Consider the following 20,581-nt stretch of genomic DNA (forward strand, 5'->3'; position numbering starts at 1 on the left):
GTTTCGATCCGAATAGTCGTCGTTGTATGGCATGGGTTTGTGCATGGGAATAACCTTCGTTTGGGAGCTCCTGTGGCTGATGGATACGTGGTCGTCCAAAGCCGGCGCCTTCCTTTTTCTCGAGCTTGTGTTCTCCGTTTCCGGCGAGGCGGAATTGGTAGCCGTTGGCAGTGGTGGTGGTGGTGGCGGTCAGGTCAAGTTCGTCCTCCCTCCACGTGTCGAGCGTCACCAGTGTGGTGCTGTCGACGCGCCCGGCCAGGGAGCCCGCCGCGTTCCCCTGGCTCGAGCACACCCCAGCCACCAGCGCACGCTTCCTCCCGTCGACGGCTACGTCGTCCCGGCACGGGACGAGCGCGTCGACCGCCACCGAGGCCGAGCTGCCAAGCCCGCCGAGCCAGTCCTCCAAGTCGGTGCTCCTCGGCGCGGCGCCGGTGACCTGGTTCACCACCGACTCGAGCGTGCCGCTGGGGCGGTGCTTGTTCCAGGCGGTGGAGGAGACGGCGACTGCGGAGGTTGACGGGCTTGCCGGTGCGAGGCCGCACGAGGCCGTGCAGCGCGAGCTGGCCGTTCTCCCACGTGAGCTCCGCAACCACATACTGCGACCTGATGTGCCTAAAGACATAACCATACATGAGCTATTAGAGAGAGAGAGAGAGAGAGAACAGACAAGGAGCCGACGAGAGAGCCGGAGGGACGGTAATGATGGAGGGGGAGGGTGGAAGAGGAGAAGGGAGGTGGGACGTCGATGTCCCAACTGGGCACGCGCTGACTCATCTACACTGCTGCGGCGCCTTCTTCTTCCTCCTCCGCCCCCCTCCAAGATCCCTTTTCCTGCTCCTCCAGGGTACATGTGTGGACCCCAAGAGGGAGTATATAACGAGTGGAATCCAATAGAACTGCCGTCTTCAACATGTCATACGGTGGATAAGAGTCAGACGAAGGCTTACATGGTCATGGCGTGCGAGCACGCGAGAGCTTATGAATTCTGTCGTCAAACACTAGATACGATTCACGATTCAGAGGTGGCTTCCTCTCCACAGGCTATAACCCTGTCTCCGTCTAATCCCTGTTCTACCGTATCTCAGGCAATCACTCGAGTGACCACATATAGCAACTCTATGAATGCAAACGACCACACTGTGACGGAAAGTAAGACTGTTGATGAATAATTTAGGTAGCTACATAAAAATAATTAGTTTATCTTTTGCCATCAGAATATGGAGTTTCTAAAGCCAATCATAGGTTTAGTAAATGCTTTATGGATTCTGGCAGGGAAACGAGCAGTCACTCTCTCTGGTAAGCCTCACAAGCTGCTTATGTTTACCTGGTAGTGCAATCACCGGGGATTGTACAGGTTTCTCGTGGTAGGGTTCTGCAGCGAGGCGCACACAACATTCCCTTTGAGCGACCGGTACCGCCACCAATCAATGATCTCGAATTCCTCCATCTCCAGGGAACTAGCGACGTTGAAGAGACATGAAACGCTAATCGCCACTGCAATATGCCGTCTTTTTTTAGATTGCCCACATGTACTTAAAGAATACGCATCTGGTCTACTTTTCTCTTCCCTTGTGTGATGTACGATGTTGCAGAGAGACGGTACTTTTACATGTGTATATAGGCTGCAGATAATGAACACAAGGAAAAAAAGAATTCTCAACCACAACTCGGCAATTAAACTCACTAGCATGACAGCGACATTAAGCAATAATGTTACTTGGCACATCATGGAACCTTTTGGAGAAAACAATCTACAATTCATCATTTGGACATCTGAAATACATCTAGTAAAGCTATCAACAATTGAGTGTCTAAATTGTCTATTTTACTGTTTGTAACTATGCATTAGTATTATATTGTGATACATCTGAGACATCACTGCATGCACAAATACATCACTAAATATACAAATCTGAGATGGCTGCAAAAATCGCAACTAGAAATCAAATACATGAGTCACCATTATATGTGATGTGGGTCAATGGCCACCATCTCGGATACCAGCAGAGACCATCCCATCATTCACAGTTTTAGGACCACCACAGGACCTCGATACTGATTCAAACAACTTCTCAATCTCAGGTGCCGATCGTGTAAATGAACGATTCCAGAAGTCATACCGTGGGTTCTGCACGTATAATATATTGGGACAATAAGAACCTAATGATACAAAACAGCAGATGAATTACAGCAGCCTTTAGTTTAATGTCCACAATAATACCTTGATCAGTTCAATAAAAGTGATGAGCAAACCCCAAGGATGAGGTCGGTTAACTATCAGGCGCTCTAACAGTACACGAGTTATCTGCTCCTGGATGATGTCCTGCAATTGCATGAAAAAGATGGGTGTCCATTCTTCATATTAAAACAACTAAACAAGAGCTCCAGAATGCATATAAGCAATAAATTTGAGGTACTGCTGTTTCCAAACAGAGCAGATAGCATACATTATACACATGCACAAGTCTACTCTTACTGGCGACATGTTTTCATGTTAAATTCAAATCGAGTCAGAAACACCCAACTTCATTGGTCATCATAAACCAGCAGCCAAAAGGTATTCAAGCTAAGAAGTAGCAACTTATGTTAACAGTAATCAACCTGTCCCTAAGCTACATTCATGCAAATCAGGATGCTCAAAATAGGGTATTACATTAACCAGTAAAATAAACTATACAAACAATGACTACAAATTCAGCGTATCTAAACAAATCAGATATGGTTGAGTTCTGCAACAGCCTAAGCTACATTCATCCAAATCAGGATGCACAGAATAGAGTATTTCATCACTTACATCCACAATATTAACAATTATTATTTTCCAGATTCATAAGATTCATCACTGACAAGAGACATCTTCTGAGTGTGCATATTATATTACTATGTTAAAGCATTAATCAAGTTGCCAGATCATGATCCATCATGACGTCAAAAATAGCTGAACTATTAAAGTACACCAGGGTCATGATTATGAACCAAGCTGGGCAACAAATTGCACGTTACGTTGAAGTTAAACATGACAAACCATCATCCATTTTTAGTTACTTTGTAATGCTCACTAGAAAGGCTTTCATTATCCTTAATAGAGTTTCAGTATATCCAACTCATGGAAAATGGTACTCTTTTGTGCTAGATACAGAAACTTCATAAGCAACCAAAGAACTTTTTATATGATAAATACTCATTTAGTTTCTTTCCATGAAAAGAATGTCACCTTAAGCAAGAAAGATCTTTACACAGCCTATATTTGCTTTACAAGTATACCTCCTTATTTCAGCCTAAATTACACGATCAGTTCACTATATATTCTTACATTAGATTGAATCGTTTGTATGATGTTTCATTCCTTAGTCAGCATGAAGGTATTACCATCTCCTGGCTTTCGAATATTGCTAGTGTTGTTGGCATATACTCGGTGCTCACATGCTATAGTGTCTTCCTAGTCATTTTAAATAATTCCAAAACAATAGAAGATATTACCATTATGACTAGTTATTGACCACAAATCTCACAATAATGTGGCACAAACTCACTACAAAGTGTCGTCTTCTGGAAGTTAGTGCATAAATCTTCAACCCACTTTGTCAAGAAGTCCAAAATTGAAGCAGATGCAAATCAAAGGAGCCAATATCTATTTGACATAAATGAGATGGAGATACAAGATGATGAAATAATAAATCTTACCTGTTTCGCCTCAGCAAATAAGTATAGCAGGACAAAGGAGAAGTAATGAGTGTGGTTGTTAGGGTACCGCAGCTGATTAGCAACTGCATTTAGAAAGAGGTAGCGGCCTTCTGAATCTAGATTATTAATCAAACTCTGGAAGATATCCATAGGTGTGCTAACTAAGAAAAGATCCATTGGAGGGCTGTGGTTCACTTGTTGGGTAGATGGATGCTGAGCAGTAGACTTGCTCTGCAACAGTTGTATAGCCTGAATCATCAAAACAGAATGTTACATTGGTAGCTATCTGTATAAACCAAAGAAAAACAGAAAGTGAAAGGCACACAAATGCTTCATAGAATATTAAAAAGGCATCCTATTCACTTGCAAGCAGCGACAGTCAATCAAACAACCTGTTGCATAAAACAGTCACTAAGAAATATAGTATAATCTCTGTTCTATTATCTCCTACATAATATATGGAGTAAGAACAACACTGGAATTTAGATGGAAGTATAACAATTCACTAAGGCAACAGTTAGCAAATAATGCAACACCAGGTCCCAACTGACACTATTCACATGCAAGCAGTCAACCTGAGACATTCGTTGCCACAAAGAGCAATTACATAAATCATAAACCAATTTGCACTTGTTTGTTCTTTTACACTTGGCAGACACCTTCAATACAATGAACAACCTAACCTTCGTTTGCAAAACACTGGTTTGTGCACAGAATAAACCAGGGACCAAATATACAAAGTCCTAGTAAAAAATAGAACTTGCTATTTTAATCTTTTTAACAGGAAATGAGTGTGCAATTATGCTGTTTGTGCAAACAAGTAAACCGATGCAAAATTCAGACTGCAAACACCACAGCTGATCATCACAGTAATCAACTATGCTGTTAGACCATTACAAAAACATTAATCTTGTAATCCAGTTCAAAGCCGCACTGAATAACAGATCCTACCTTTTCGTTGGAATCCTAGCAAGCATGTGCCATCGATGAAACAACAGTTTCCGTGATAAGATTCAACTTGATTATTTTAATTTTGTTTTAGTTGATCACATGTTACTATTCTTTTAAGATTCAAACTTCTATTATATTTTGTACAGAATAACCCACTCTACTAAACACATCCTTGATGTAATAACATCTTCAGAATGGTGCATGCTCAAAAATTCAAACATAAACATCATTTTTTGTCACAACAGAGACTGCAAAAGTTATCATTTTAAAGCATTACCTGCATTCCTATGTAAAGCACAAGCGAATTGATCAAAGGTACATTGTAACGAGTCCCGGCCAGGTTTGCTTCACTCTGAGGAAGCAGCAATCTCTGCTTTAGTTCACTTAAAAAAGAAGATCCTTCAGCTGTCTGCAGCATTAGATGAAGAAGAGGGTGAGAAAACCAATCAAGTTGATGTACGAGCATACTCACAAATTACATCACAAATTAAAAGCTATACTTAAGGTTATGCTAAAATTATGAATTGATATGCTAAAAATACAAAGCAACATTTTGGAAGTAATCTAGTCAAAACAAATTTGTAGTTGTATATGAGAATAAGCCCGGGCCAATTGAACCCACTACCTTAAGGTAGTCATCAATCTCCGCCTTTATTTGCTTGGCTTTTAGAGCACCATCAACATCAGATAGAATGCGAGGTGGTTGGCTGATTTCAGCAAGCAGATCGATCTGCAAAAAAACAATCAGCATTACATCCATGATCGTCATTCTTACCCTCCATTTAAACAGTCAATATTGCCAAATCAAGCAATAATTCATGCAGCAAGAGGCAAAAATGACCTTTAAGTTGGGAGTGGATGGATCAGGAAGCCTCATATTACGGGGAAACGCACTCAGAATAACATTACGCATCTGGATGCAACTGGGAGGAATCACATCACAGAAACTAAAGTGATAGTCACAGAGGAACTCAGGAAAGTCATGCAGCAGAACAAGGAGCACCCTCAGAGTTCCTTTATATAAAAATTGCACCTACAATAATACACAGGAAAATTACTACATTACTTTAAATTGTTTAGTTGAAACCCAGATATGAAAACACGAAGAAAACAAACCGGCTCAGACAGCTCTGCATTTCTCAAGTATGGCTCCATGAATTTGAATAAATCAACAAGCAGGCGCTGGAAAAATGGCCAACCTTTTGGTGAATTGCATGTAAGCAATTTTGGCATGAAGCTTCTATGACTCACCAACTCAAGCCATGCAAAACTAAAAGCCCAATTATCAGATTGGAATCATCTTAAAGAAAACATAGAGATGAAAGAGCAAGAAGAATGACCCAATTATTAATTTGATCAGATTGAGTTATTAAAAAAAGCAAAGCCCAGGACATGTGTGCACTTTATGAACAGCCAAAGATCATTTGATTGAAATCTGAAAATATGCATCTCATATATTATCACAAAAGATCATCAATGACCAATAATCAAAAATTACAAAAGGACAACACTAATAAAATATGTTTCCAAAATTACTACTAGATAAGCAACAAAAAAGAGGATTGAAGTATATATCTATAGGCTTCAGCTGCATGTTTCATCAACACCTTTCCAAAAGCAAGTCATTATAGTGAACATAGTAAACTGTCAACTTGTGCAAAAAAATAAGGGCTTAATTTTTCAGATTAAGTGGAAGGGCATTCATGAAATAAGGAACCAGCATTGAAGGATCCTTTCTGGCATGATCAACCATTCTGCACACCAACAGAGACAACACCCTTAGTGACTCTCCAGTGTGCTCTCTCAACCAGCTCACCACATGGCGAGGCAATCAATTGCCACAGGTGATATATAATTTGCATCACTGTGGCAACTATGCATCTAAGTATGGCACAACTATACCATGGTGATTTCAGTCAAATGAAGCTGACAATTACCCCTAACTGACAAGCCCCACTAAGAGTAGAAAAGCACTAGATCTGGCAACTACAATAACTTCAAAGCTAAAGTGATCCCTTTGATTGATGCCAACAACTTCCTTCCACCACCAGTACCTCCAGATTCACTTTATGATATAATCAGGCCTAAGGAATCCTACACAGGAGCAAAGGACAATGGACAATAGTACCTAATGACTGCCTGCAAGCTTTTGTACACCTTACCAACAGGAACTTCAAAATTCAGACAACATATTCTCCATAATTTTAGCCTCTTCCATTTCGAAAATAGGCCCAAAAGAACACCAATATCACCTGCAGGCAACTGAAGATAGACTTCCCAAAGTTTGATGGAGGTGATCCAACAAGTTAGCTATTTACGACTGAATAATTGTTCAACTGCATGGAGATTCAAAATAAAACAAAGTCCAACATGCAACTTCCGACTTTAGCCCACCACTGGTACAAGTGGTGTTGAATGCAAGTTGGGAAATCCACTTGGTATTAACTCTCTAGAGAGGTGATGACACAGTTCGAGACTTTGAGAACAATGAATATCTTGTGGCACTATATGCATTGCAACAAGGAACCATTGACAGATACCACCAGGAGCTACAAAATGACAACACAAATGGTGACTCTAGATATGCTACATATGTCACCCAATGCCTCGAGGCATTCTCCATCGTTCCACCCAGAAACCAATGCCAATGGTATGCTAGGCTGAGGATACATGGGCATATCCTTGCCAATTGTGATAGACATGCACCTATGCATCCAAGGACAGCATACCACCGGTCTTTGATGTGGTGGCACTTATCACGCACCATATATTTATAATTTTTAAGTTAATTGGGAACTGTAGAATCTGAGATACACACAAATCTATGTTTCCAGATATTTGATTAACCATAACACAGCAGGTAAAGTGACAAACCTCCAACCAGGAACTTTTAAAGGCTGCAACGCGTGGAACGCATTTGCAAAAGAAGTCAAGACCTGAATGTTACATATCAACATCATATAAACAGGAAGCACTGAGAGAAGAATATAAAAAACAATTAAGAATAGCACAAACCTGAAAGTTGGCACTATCGACTACATCAGGGGAAGTCAAGTCCAAAAGCCAATTAATAAACAACCTGAAGTAAGGCCTTGGGTTAAATGAGAGTTTTTTCTCTTCTGCATCTTTCTGAATGACTCTTATAGTCACTGACAAAATCTGTCCACAAAAATTTAGAATATATGTAATAGAAATGACTAGTGATTAAAGAAAGATATGAGTAACTCCTTAAGTCTTAGGCTTGACCTTGGGAAGGAGAACAGCTTTAGTTGCTCCTTGATCCACAGACGAGTACTGGAAAAAAAAAACAAAAAGTGAATTTGAAAAAAATAAATCAATCCAAGTCACAGTTATTTGGGTGGAACATGCTTATGCAGTTCAAAATGAGAATGCAATTAACGTACCTTTAAAATTAGAACCACAAGTTTCGCATATGAATCAATTGAAAAAAATGATAGCTGCTGTGGTTGTTCATGGACAACTTGACAATATGTAACAGAAAGCTCCTAGAAGATGATATATGAATTAGCAAAAGCAAATTACTTGTAGAACATAAACCAGAACAAGTGGAAAGCTTAGACTACCGTGAGAATACGGAAAAACCGATCTGTAATGTCATCGCCCTTTAGCAAACCATTTTGTTGCAACTGGGAAATGTAATGAGTATACGTTGACTCATTTGCTGCTGGAAGCTCACAAAGCCGACACCAATCAGCAAAGTAAGCAGCAACCTGCATAATATTAAATGTGTTTCAGCAACAACATAGAAGTAGCACTTTATAGAAATTGGGGAAACAAAAAACTAAAAAATGAATAAGATAAGTAAATTAATGGACCTAAAATGTCAACAGCCCCTACAGAATCTTATAATAGTATTAAAAGAGATGAAACAAGATTTCTCCATGATCAACAGAGTTCAGAATCAAAACTTGAAACAGATGTTGACAAGAAAATTGAAACGACGTAGTCAGGCATCTCACATGTCCCCTAGTATTTGTCAAAAAATCATGATTTCATAAGAATTGTTTATGGTAATCAGAAGATCCCTGATGATGAGAAAAACATGTTCCAGTTCTAGAAGCAAGTTCATTCAGAGATTTCCCACAAATGCAAATTAGACACAATAATAAAGAATGAAGTACAACAAAGGGAAAAAACTTGAAAAGGCACATCACCTACAAAACTATGGGTAGGCAATTTAAAATAAACCCTAGAAAACTGTGTCAAAAGTATAAACGAGCCAGCAAAAGACAAACATAATAAACATGCATAAGAAAACAAATCAATGTCTTACACGTTAAGTCTGCACAAAAACCTAATGGCCTACAACTAATTGGGAATTTATGCATGTGCAAGTACACAATTACAAATATTATTTTTTTTATCAAACACAATTGCCTTGATATCTGGGATGGCACCAGTTAGTATATAACCTCAAATATGCATAGATTAATCTAGTTTGGATCATAATATTTATTTATACATATTACATTTATTAGTATGCATATATATACAAAATCAATGAAAATATCAAACATACATGCATAATGCAAATCAAATGTCAAGGACAACTTGCTCCACAATTAAACACATTTAATCACATACAAAAAAACAAGTCAATGAAAAAAGGACATTCATATCAGTATCCAGATATAGTAGCAATTAGCACAACAACACGGATTTGTTTCTTCTATTAGTCATTGTCACTTTGCTGCCCATTAAATTCATATTACTTGAACCAAAAAAACTCAAATTGATTGGATTTTGATTGAAAGAAATCCAATATCACACTCAAACCACCAAGAAAACCATATAACTCTGACCTCAGATAACTACTGGTGTCTTATTTATTTTTTTATCAGAGTAGTTATTTATGACCTCAGAAAAAGAACTTAAAAAGGATGAATCTGATCGCCACAACAATATACAAAAGACAAACACACTGAGAGACGTATATAAATCACATCCTTGATCTCTGGGATACGACCAGAAAGCATTTAGATAATTTCAAAGCTACATGTAGCAAGTCCTACCAAAATATGGGAGATGTTATATATATAAGAAACATATATATAGTTATCATTTAAAAAACATGTTATAAGGTTAAATAAAGTCCAAAAAATATTCAGCTACCTTTCAGTTGTTATATAAAAGAGCAATGTACCTAAATTTTTCACTTAAAAAATCGACCTTGTTTAAATACCATGTTAGAAAAGAAATGCATGATCTTTCAAAAGTTTTATCACAAAGACAATGCCTACAATGCTAATGATTCATAAATTGAAGTATGAGATGAACCAATCTTTCCAGTTTCCATTACTACTATATCTTTATTACGAGAAAATAAACATGGACCAACAGCGGAAGACCCTACATATCGAAACGAAAATACTTTTACGCCACCAAGTCGACAACATTTCACATTACTCTTTATTTCTTTTGACTGCATTTACAATTGTAATACAGCAATAACTAAGCAGAGACATGATAAACAAGTAAAATATAAATTTATCTATATAAGAAAACCTGATCTCGGAAACCAGCAGGATCAGCAAGTGCTGGCTCATTTGAATCAAGCTCTTCTTTGTTTGTCAAGGAACGACCAGAAAGAACCTGTTTATAATATAAGATTAAGATGTTGAATTGCAGATGATGCAAATGCATGTCTTGTTGAAGTTGTACCAAACACAGGATCTTTTCCAAAGAATTACCTTCTTATCTTTGAATTGTCTGGTCTTCTCTTCTTTGTTGGCAGCTACATTAGGAGAGCTTACATTACTCCTAGCAATCTCAACCAACTGTTGCAATGACTCAGGCGACCCAGGCTTCATTGCCAGCTGCAGGTATAAAAGTAACATTTAAGAGAACATACCAGAGCTTGTCGGGTCATATATCACTTAAAAAAAAAAAGAAATACAGAAGTACCTTTGTCAAGGCATCAATGAGATTGTACAATTCTGACATGCTTACTCCAGGTTCTTGAACAACTAAAGTTTGCACAAGGGATATGGCAAATTCAGTGGCAGCCTCTGTAAATGAACATAAGCTTTTTAGTCTCAATAATCAAATTGAGCAATGCTTTAGGCACCAAACATCAAACCCATAAAATCCCAACTCATAAAACAACAAAAACATTCTCTGAAGTTGATATATCACACAATTCATGTGTAAACAACAACCAAATTTGGTGCCCAAGCATCACCATAGTAAAATGTTATCTGGTCTCCCAAAGAGAATGCTAGTATTTTGAGACATACTGTTCCTTCCCCCATCTATAAGTTTTGCCAAATGGATGTTGTACTCTGCCAGGTTCAGCAACTCAGAACGAATGAGGCCTACAGTGATTTCTTTATTAAACTTTCGCTCCTCGTCTGAGTAAATTACCTGTGGAATGGGAAAGACTATGTCATCATAAAACAAAATAGTCAACATAGGCATAAATTAAAAGGTAAATGTAAGAAAGAGTGAAAATTGTAATCAAGAATATATCATGCTCAGTTCCAAAAAATACATCAAATGCAAAGAATACAAGACAGCACAGTATAACAAAAAATAAGGCTTATTGCCGCATCACCAATAGTCTGAACTCTGAAGATTGCATTTTGATAAAAATATGAAACAACTTGTCAATAAAATGTATAGTTATTAATAGTATAATACTAAAAATCATATTACTGGGGCCCAGGATGATCCACAACAATATATTATCAGCACAAGTGTAAGTCATAAAAAAACTCGAAATAAATAGTCCGAATAAAAAAGCTTTTTTAACTATGCAATTGGTCAGCCAACTTTGCCACAGAGAAGCATCAAACCTATTGATGCCAACCTAAAAGGCCCACAATTTGGGTGCAGATGGTCATTCAACATATGATTTGCAAAGAAAGTGTTCTTGAAATCATTTGAAAGGGCTTATTCAGAACAAGGTTCAAGGTCCACAGTAATAAGAACACAAATATCAAAAATGAACTAAATTCAATGAACTCTCAAGACGCATTGTCACTAAAGTTCAAGCTGATAGGCAAAACCTCCTAGTTATGGTCCTAATCTCGCCAAATAATCAGCTGTTCAAACCATTATATATATTTGCCAAAGGGCACCATTCCATGTTGGCAACAGCAAAGATAAGGCAAAGTACAAACAAAAAAAAAAGATAAGGCAAAGCATAGCAAACTAGTCATAACTCAACTAGAAAGAAAATGTTGAGTGCCTATGTGAAACTTTTGACCTCAACCTAACAAAAATTATCTGTAACACATCTAACAGCAAATTATTGATCGAAATTTGAAATAAGCTACATGCAAAAAAATGACAGCATACTCTTCACCTGAAATCAAATATATCAATACTTAAATAAGAGGAATCAAATGAATTTGATCATGACAAACAGTAATTATCCTAAGATGGATTTTTTTTCATCAACAAAACACTAATAAGTTAGATAAGCATATACCCAGCTCGTTAATTCTTTGACAACAAGCTTGCAAACATCTCGTATAGCAGCTAGAATTGCAAGATGGGATGCGATGTGAAGAGCATTTGATGCATTTTCATAGAGGCTCTTGAAAACCTGAATCATGATACACATCATGAGAAGCTATCATCCTAAAAACAGCTGTATAACAAACTTAAGTGAAAATTAACCTTTTGAGCTACAGCCAACGCAGCTTCATCTCTGCTTTCACATTTTAGTATGATATCTGGCACCTCAGCAACAACTCCCTGAATACAAAAATGAATACCAGAGGTATTACACTTTGTGTCAACTCCATTAAAACAAAGAATAAAAAAGACAGTCTAACCTGAATTTCAATGTCTCTGGCATCGGTAGAAATCATGGCCTCCAACTGAAAGTATTTTATTTAGTTAAAATCATGATTGGAAAATTGCTCACAGAAGCATTAAAGCGCTGATGACTAAAATCATATTTCCGAAAGTAAAGGCTGGCCAGAAAAATATCCAAAAATGAATAAAAGCTAAATAAAGGTTGAAGCAAAAAAGTTAAATAGGATTCATCTTCTAAGGAGCAACTAAATTAAACCACCAAACATTAAAAGTTCTATCACCCTTCAGCAACAATTTTAAAGACCAACACACAACAAAGAAACCCAAAACACATTCCTCTTAGATCAGCCCATATCTCATGGCATGTCGAAAACATGAATGTGTGAACTCATACACATCAAAAGACAAAAACTCACATTCTTCCAACCTCCTCAAGAGGTTGTATAATTCAGGTATGGACAAAAATGTGATGGATGGCATGGTAAACCACCATACCCAAGCCCAGACACAAACCTGATTATAGGACAAACTTGATAATAAAACCAAATTACATTCGATAAACCCAAACACAAAGCCTATTTATATTGGATCCAATCCAGACATTCTTCTATTTCCTTTGACTTCCTTTCTCTTACTGTCATGTCATGTCAACATTGGTCTATTTTTTTATTAGAATCATTAGAAAAAAATAGCCTTAGTATTCATAGAAACAGATTCTTCCAAGGCACTTTTCACAAGATTCCTTGCAAGCAAATACAGAGCAAAAATAAATGCTAAAAGACAGAAAACTTGAGACCTCCCATTACTTTAGAAAGAAAATTCTAACCATTTCAAAACTCAATAGGTACTAGAGATGATAATATAATGGTTAATATGAAATGAACACAATTTTCCATCTGAGATTTAAGAATCACATCTTGCCTCACATATATCACCTGAGACATGCCATGCCATTCAGAGTTTAGACAGAAAATGGTGCAGGAATTACACTATCAAGTCCTGCACACAATTCATTCCTCTCCCAGGCCCTATTACATATTTACTTTAATTAAATTTTAGGAAGGTAAAATTCCAAGACTAGGGTCTGGATCAAGTTCGGGTTCAGCCACTTTGCCTTTTAAGCCTAAGAAGTTGTTTAGTAAGTTTAAGTTTTTATCATTTTTATTTGTTTTAGCAAAATGAAAACTGAACAACACTTGCAATAATGTGCCATCAATTGATATCATAATCCTAATCATGGTTGGTTGGACTGCTGCAAAATAAGTTGTCAATTGAAGACTTGAATTGTTCCTTCAAGTAGTATACATAAAAAATTGTCAAACAAACACAACTGCATTTCAAAAGAGAATGTTTCGCTTCTTACAGAAATTACTTTAAGGTTGTGCAATACAGACAATGCTAATTAAGGTTTCTTATTATTTTACCAAAAAACTAATATACAAAGTACAGTGCAAAACCCAGCATTAAATTAGTCGATATGTCAACTTGTTGAATTTTTATGTTAATTCTGAAAATATCATAAGCACTAAAAAAATGATTATCTTTGAAATTATGACTGCCCTTCTAACTAGAGTTGATATTAAAGGTACATATGTTTTTTCCGATTTCCCTAGTTGAGAATCAGGCATCCTAAATTTGGAAAAATGATCTGTCGGAATACAAATTAAACAGTCCAGGTTTTCACATCAATTCTAAGTAACAGAGACGAATTAGTGTATTAAAGTCAATCATGAATATACCACGTCACTACCAAAGGAATACATGGGTAGTAAGTTGGGCAATAAACCTCCCCCACGCAACAAACAAATAACTAAATCCCTGAAGCAAATTTTCTTGTAGCAGAAATAATGTTTTGTAGCTTATGAAGATAGGTTAGAGGCATTTGCACCTTCTGAGCAAATTGCTGGTACTTCTCCAATGCATCTCCAGTGCTCAGCAATGATTCAGGTAAAACAGTTCCCAGACGATCTATAGAAGGTGTTGGAGATAGTGGCACAGCAGCTGTCAAATCCTGATACAAATGTATTTTTTAGATAAGCAGCACATTGTTGTTCTTAGAATGAAATTAATACTGAAGCTTCCAAAACTAACTTTGGACACAACTGCTGGATCAACCATATGCAGATCAGGAGAAGTAACAGCAGGAGCTACAACTGAATTCATTTCACCACCATGTTGGACGAGACTATCATTAGACCCACCATAAGTTGGGGAGACACTACAAGATAAAAACAAAACATCTAGTACAATTATTTAAAAAAAACTATTACTTTGCTTGACAGAAAACATTATCAAATTAAACCTAAAAAGCTGCGCTGAACCACGTTCTGTTTCTTCTGAGATAAGGTCCAACGGTGGAGCTACTGAGCTGAAGGGAACCACTTGGGAAGTGGAGTACACATTGGAACTAGTGGGAGCAGAACTTGAACCATACACACGTGACAGGGAAGAATTATTGACAGAACCACCCATACCAGGAACACCAAGAGAGACAGCAGTTGAATTCTGACCAGATTGGTTTTGCCAAATATTCTTGATAAAATCCTGCAAAAGAAATGAAATACACTAGTACAAAAATAACAAAAAAGATGCTACTACATAAGCAATTTTAGGAATAGTGATTTGTTTTTACATCATAGACTCGCTGTTGTGAAAGGGAGAGACGGCCAGGTTTTGGACGAAGTGCCTCTGGCATACGTGAAAATGAACCTTGAGCATAGGTAACAGCATCAAAATATGCAGATCCAGCTGCTTCTCTTTGTTTTCTTATAGCAGCAAATGCAGGACCTATCTCTCCATCAATCAGCTCCACAGCCTGCCAAAAATAAAATCCAGTAGTCATCAATAAAACTTAATATTTTAAAGAGGGCTCAACAGTTAGCAATGTATCAGATACGCATTAGGCAAAGGGATAGCATATTAAAGAAAAGCACCCAGTATTATACATGTAATACAATGAGCCACACACACACATATATCATAATTTTTTTCTCTCAGACCTGGCATTTCAAATAACCCAATAAAAGTAACTAGCTCAACCACTTTCCAAAAAAGGTGGAATAAAGGGAAGCCACAATGGCTACATTTACCACGAAAGAACATACACCAACCTGCACTCAGAATATGCTTATCATCTCTTAAATGGAAGCTAATCTAAACTTCTGAACTTAGTCCTTAAAAACACAATCGATTTTTTTTCTCCCAGAACATGAATTAAAGTTTTTGAATTTTTTTTTTTAGCTTTCTATGTCAGATGGTGGGTTTCAAGACATGAAAAAGATTCTTGAAACTGGCCGAGTTGGACAGTAATTTAAAATCAGATGATAAGGTCATCTAGAAGCTTCCTTCGTTAAACCCACCTATGATTCAGAGAATCTTAAGACCACCATGGGATGATTTGATAAACTGGCCTGATATCTACATGGTTCGTCTGGTCGGCCACTGCCTCTTGGTGTTATAGTGGTTGAATCTTGCAATGATAACTTGTGGTATGGGCATCAATTGTATTCTATTGCTTTCAAACCCCTCATGATGCTCTATTAGAAGCAATGATTGTAATATAACCTCACTGACATGCTTAGGAGTGCATGACAATCAAATCAAAATAAATCCTTCGCAAACTTGGTTATTTGAATTAAAAACATCCTTTATCATGATACCTCTTTTTCTCAACATGAACATTGATGAAGGATTCTTGACCCATGGTTGACATCTAAGAAGTTTGCTGGTATGTCAATCGAGTTGTGATCTAATACCAAACTAGTAGGACTGATGCTTCCTAGCAAACACTAGTTCCATGCATAAAGTAGAGACCCTTATAGAAACAACCCAAGGAAAACTAGATAATATTATTGCTGAAAATAGAAGAAAAATATAAAAAGAAGAGTACCCATCATGAATTTAGTTGTTGTAAGATTGCTTCCTAGCAATCTAGTCACCAAAACAGCTTTCCAGCTGTCAGAGGAGAGAATACAATGACCCTCTCTCACCCCAGAAAGGCAGGAACCTTGGGAACTAGGACACTTTAAACTTTTAATCCCAACCAACTTTGGGGCTTATGCAATATATGTATTTAGAGAATTCTAATGATAATAGTTTTAGCTTAACATAAAAAAGAATTTATTATAGGCTATATATGATCTCACAACGCTATTTTTCCTTTCCTGTACATTGACCAATTCACACTTTCATTGCTAGTTGTGCAACAACCATTGGACTTGTATGAATAGGAACAGAAACAAGAGGATGAAACTGTTGCCCAACTACTATTACGTAATAAGTCGACAGCCCTTCAACTATAGTTGTCAAAGTTCAGCTTGAGGAGTAGCAACTAGAGTTCACTTCGGGTTATCACAATGCATTCAAAGAATATCGTCTTGGTGATGATGTTGAGCTAACATGGCACATGAGACTTAGTTGCATGAGTCACAACCAACATACGTGGAACTAAAGACACATTGTATGGAATGCATTGGGATGCAACACGAAACAATATCGCTCATTAACAATGGGCTAAGGTGGAGAACATAAAGACAACTCCTTCCTGATATATTTATCTTTTTGAAATGTTAGATTCATTTCAAATTTTAATTTACTCATTCAATCAGGATTTCTTAAAAGCATGAGCATTAGTGCCACGATAAGGCTGATGATGTTTAGATTGGACACCACGATAACCAAGTGTCCGGAGATCAAAGAACAAAAACAGTCTCTTTGTTTGCAAGGATAAGGTTGGTTCGATCGACTCCCATCAAACCTTGCATTGACAAGAGTTGCATGCACAGTGCCATTTCTTTACTTCTTAATATGATTTGTAAGTCCAATCCACACAATCACATTTACCCAAACATCAAACTGAAGCTCTATCCAACCAATAAACCTTTTCTAATACAATGATAACAACAAGGGGCAAATCAACTCTGCCTTCTGCAATTAAATCATACTTAAATCTCAAGTATTATAACATGAACATCAGGATTACTTCCTGATAAGACTGCAATGAGAGTGAAAACAAGTATACTTGCTGTATTAGCAAAAAAATACCCATAATTATGAATGACAAGGACTGACATAAAATGAGTTGCAACTGGACAGCAAGATCTTGCATCAGTTCATATTTGATTAATCACAGTTTATATGTCAGTTGATCATATTTAAAATCCAACACTGGACTGCAAATCAATTCCAACCCAAGCATGAGCATAGCCCATTCTCAATTAGCATCGGTCCAATGGGCTTGACATGAAATTTATTTAGTACACGTTGTTAATATATGTATTCATATATTGTAAGAAGAAACTGATTTCTATCCTCAAACATCTGTTAAGATATAAAGCATATGGTAAAAATCTTTAATCAAGGTACATTAAGAGCAAAACACTAAATCATTACGTTCAGCCCTAAATCAAGAAAAGAAATTAAAACTTAACACAAGTTTGAATTAAGCTTATAATAGGGCTAGTTTCAGCAATAATCAAGCTCATTTTTAGTTGAATTTGTTAAATGAATATTATAAATTACCTAGGCTCAAGTTCAGCTCAGTCCAAAATAAATTTGTTTAGGTCCTTATGCTATTAGAAGAATTCATAAATGTTTAGACCTGCAAAGAATGCAATGCTAGTAAATTCATAATTTGTTTAGGTCTTTATCAGCGATTTTAAAAGGCGCTCGGGAGCTCGCCTAGGCGCTCGGGCGAGGCGAGGCCCGAGCGCCTCGCTAATCTCCCAGGCACCGCCTGGGCGCTCGCCCGAGCCCAGGCGCTTCGGGCGAGCACCCGGGTTAACCAAGGCGACCGAACCAGGATTTTAGGTCTGGTTCGGTCCTGGTTCGGTCTATGATGGTTAGTTGGTTCAATCGAACCAACTAAAACTGATATAAGTGACAATCGAACCCTAACCCTCGCTGCTGCCGATCTCGATCCCGCTGCTCGCCGCTGTCGCTGCTCGCGCCTCCCGCTGCTTGCAAACGCTGCCGCTGTCGCCACTCGCACCTCCCGCTGCTCACCGCTGCCGCTGTCGCTTCCTCTTTTCTCGGTCAGCAGGCTCAGCACCCCTTTACACTTCCTTTTAACAGTATACGTATACTGTATACTGTTAATATTATTAAGTTTATTTGAAATGATTAATTTTCAATACTGTTAATAGATTAATAATATATTATTTTGATTTTAATACTGTTAATTTTCATTTATTTGAAACTTTTTGTTAATGTGACATTGTGATTTTGTATCTTGGATTTTCTTAATTTAATAGCATATTTTTATTTAAAATTTTAAATAATTTTATTTATTAATTATATTATATTTTTTATATTTTAGCGTCTCGTTTCGCTCGGGCGAGCGCTCTGGGGTGTTTTTGGACCTTGGCGCCTAGCGCTTTTTAAATCACTGGTCTTTATGCTATTAGAATAATTCATAAATGTTTAGTATCTTAAATTTATTTTGACCTGAACTTCAACAACCTGCAAAGAATGCAGTACCCATAAAGTTCACCCAACCATCATCCAAATTCAACTACATAGGTAACTAACTAGGGTACCTATTTTCCTACATGTAAACGCCACTGAATTAACAAGTACACTAATCTGGCTTAAGTGGGTCGGGTAGGCATTGACACCCAAGACAATGAAGCCCCTGCCATTTATGTACAGACAATGGGCACATTACCAGCAAATTTGACCAGAACGAACCCAATTAATTATCCAAATATGCAAACCATCCCAAACACAACTCCAGGCACCTAATTTTCCCACTCATACACGCCCTAAACCAAATTAACAGGTACCCTATTCCAACTTAAGCAGCTTGGGTAGATGCAGGTACAAGCAATCCATCGCAACAACTACGAGGATCAAAAACCAACAAAGATATGCAGAAAAAAACTTACACAGTATGGAAATGATATATCAATATCGAGTATAAGAAGAAAAATCAATTGTGTACCTTCTCTGATGCCACATTTTCAATTACTGCACAACCAAGATCTAGATGATCGGTTGTAAGAATCTGAACTATTTGGTCAATACGATCAGTAGTAACACTCAAAGTTTGAAGAAGACTTCTAAGATGAGTTGAAAGGGCCACCCGAAGAGGTTCCTGATAAACTCCGCATGTAAATAAGCAACGTCAATTAAACCAAAAAATAGTACCATAAAGGACTTATCATAAGCATAAACATTTCAAGTCAATCGATGCATCCCAACATAGCCATAACTAATGCCCCAAGTCAATCCATGCATGCCATTTAAGAAAATAAAGCTAGCTATAGAAATCAGTGGCCCCGTGATTTATGACCGAAGAAACAACCTTGCAAGTTACATGAGCCAAACTTCCAGCTAAAGTGCCGACCATTAGATGGGCAGATCGTGATATGACACCGTCATCCGTCTCCATAGCATAATCCTAGGATTACAGAGAAACAGAATAAAGAACAAGTGTTCAGCTCAAATGCAGAAAAGCCTTCAGTTTACTGCTAAACAAAAGAAATAAGAAACTGAAATAACCTTCAGCACGAGTTCCTTGGTCGTCCTGCTAGCTATTGTCACACTTCGCTGAATAACAGGAGACACAATTTCTCTAATGGCCCTATCCATTGCCACTTGAATAATTCTACAAGAATAAAATATACCAATTCAGGACAAGAAACATGTGTGGAAAAAATGTGATTTATTGTCGATAAAAAAATTAGGCTAAAAGCAGGTACCTATGAAATTGCAAATGTGAGCCCATGGAACTAAGCTTCGGATTAATATTGATGTAAGAGTCAGAGTTTGGAATTATTGTCAGAAGCTGCAAAAGATGAAACAATTATACAAACACAAAAAAAATTATGAAGCATAGGGAAAAAAATTAAACTAAGAATGTTGTAATATAACTTTGGAATAAAAAACAAATAATTTATTAATAAAATAACTAGTTCATAATTCAGCCTTTTTATATTAATTAAAAAATAAAAAATTATTTTTACATCAATTAATACAAATTACTTACAACTTGATTTCTAAGTCAAAAAAATGCAGTTTCATGTAATTATCAAATTAGATAATTTATTGATTGCTTTTTCCAAAATGAGTTACTAACTGAGTCATTCAAAACTTCATAAATTAATATTCATTTTGAAAAAGAAACTTAACAATGATAGAACAACCCCTAACCAGTATACAA

At 37.2% G+C, this 20,581-nt stretch overlaps 1 protein-coding gene across 2 annotated transcripts in view; it reads right to left on the reverse strand.

Moving 5' to 3' along the window:
* Positions 1-1,700: 1,700 nt before the first annotated feature.
* The window catches only part of LOC135596901 (uncharacterized), a 37,572-nt gene continuing 18,691 nt past the window's right edge, over positions 1,701-20,581 (reverse strand). For both annotated transcript variants that reach the window (XM_065089162.1, XM_065089161.1), the window contains exons 25-51: positions 20,121-20,206; positions 19,921-20,026; positions 19,724-19,819; positions 19,361-19,513; positions 15,053-15,235; positions 14,723-14,964; positions 14,512-14,638; positions 14,309-14,431; positions 12,438-12,482; positions 12,280-12,357; positions 12,089-12,205; positions 10,893-11,019; positions 10,561-10,664; positions 10,347-10,472; positions 10,162-10,248; positions 8,220-8,366; positions 8,040-8,141; positions 7,882-7,929; positions 7,651-7,794; positions 7,510-7,571; positions 5,752-5,905; positions 5,477-5,668; positions 5,261-5,365; positions 4,913-5,044; positions 3,685-3,933; positions 2,222-2,323; positions 1,701-2,128 (exon numbers count right to left, since the gene is read on the reverse strand). In XM_065089162.1, the coding sequence (XP_064945234.1) occupies positions 1,979-2,128; positions 2,222-2,323; positions 3,685-3,933; positions 4,913-5,044; positions 5,261-5,365; positions 5,477-5,668; positions 5,752-5,905; positions 7,510-7,571; positions 7,651-7,794; positions 7,882-7,929; positions 8,040-8,141; positions 8,220-8,366; positions 10,162-10,248; positions 10,347-10,472; positions 10,561-10,664; positions 10,893-11,019; positions 12,089-12,205; positions 12,280-12,357; positions 12,438-12,482; positions 14,309-14,431; positions 14,512-14,638; positions 14,723-14,964; positions 15,053-15,235; positions 19,361-19,513; positions 19,724-19,819; positions 19,921-20,026; positions 20,121-20,206 (3,387 nt within the window). In that variant the 3' untranslated portion in view covers positions 1,701-1,978. The remainder of the gene's footprint in view (positions 2,129-2,221; positions 2,324-3,684; positions 3,934-4,912; positions 5,045-5,260; positions 5,366-5,476; positions 5,669-5,751; positions 5,906-7,509; positions 7,572-7,650; positions 7,795-7,881; positions 7,930-8,039; positions 8,142-8,219; positions 8,367-10,161; positions 10,249-10,346; positions 10,473-10,560; positions 10,665-10,892; positions 11,020-12,088; positions 12,206-12,279; positions 12,358-12,437; positions 12,483-14,308; positions 14,432-14,511; positions 14,639-14,722; positions 14,965-15,052; positions 15,236-19,360; positions 19,514-19,723; positions 19,820-19,920; positions 20,027-20,120; positions 20,207-20,581) is intronic.

This window comes from Musa acuminata, chromosome BXJ1-11 (assembly GCF_036884655.1).
Source record: "Musa acuminata AAA Group cultivar baxijiao chromosome BXJ1-11, Cavendish_Baxijiao_AAA, whole genome shotgun sequence".
Taxonomy (NCBI): domain Eukaryota; kingdom Viridiplantae; phylum Streptophyta; class Magnoliopsida; order Zingiberales; family Musaceae; genus Musa; species Musa acuminata.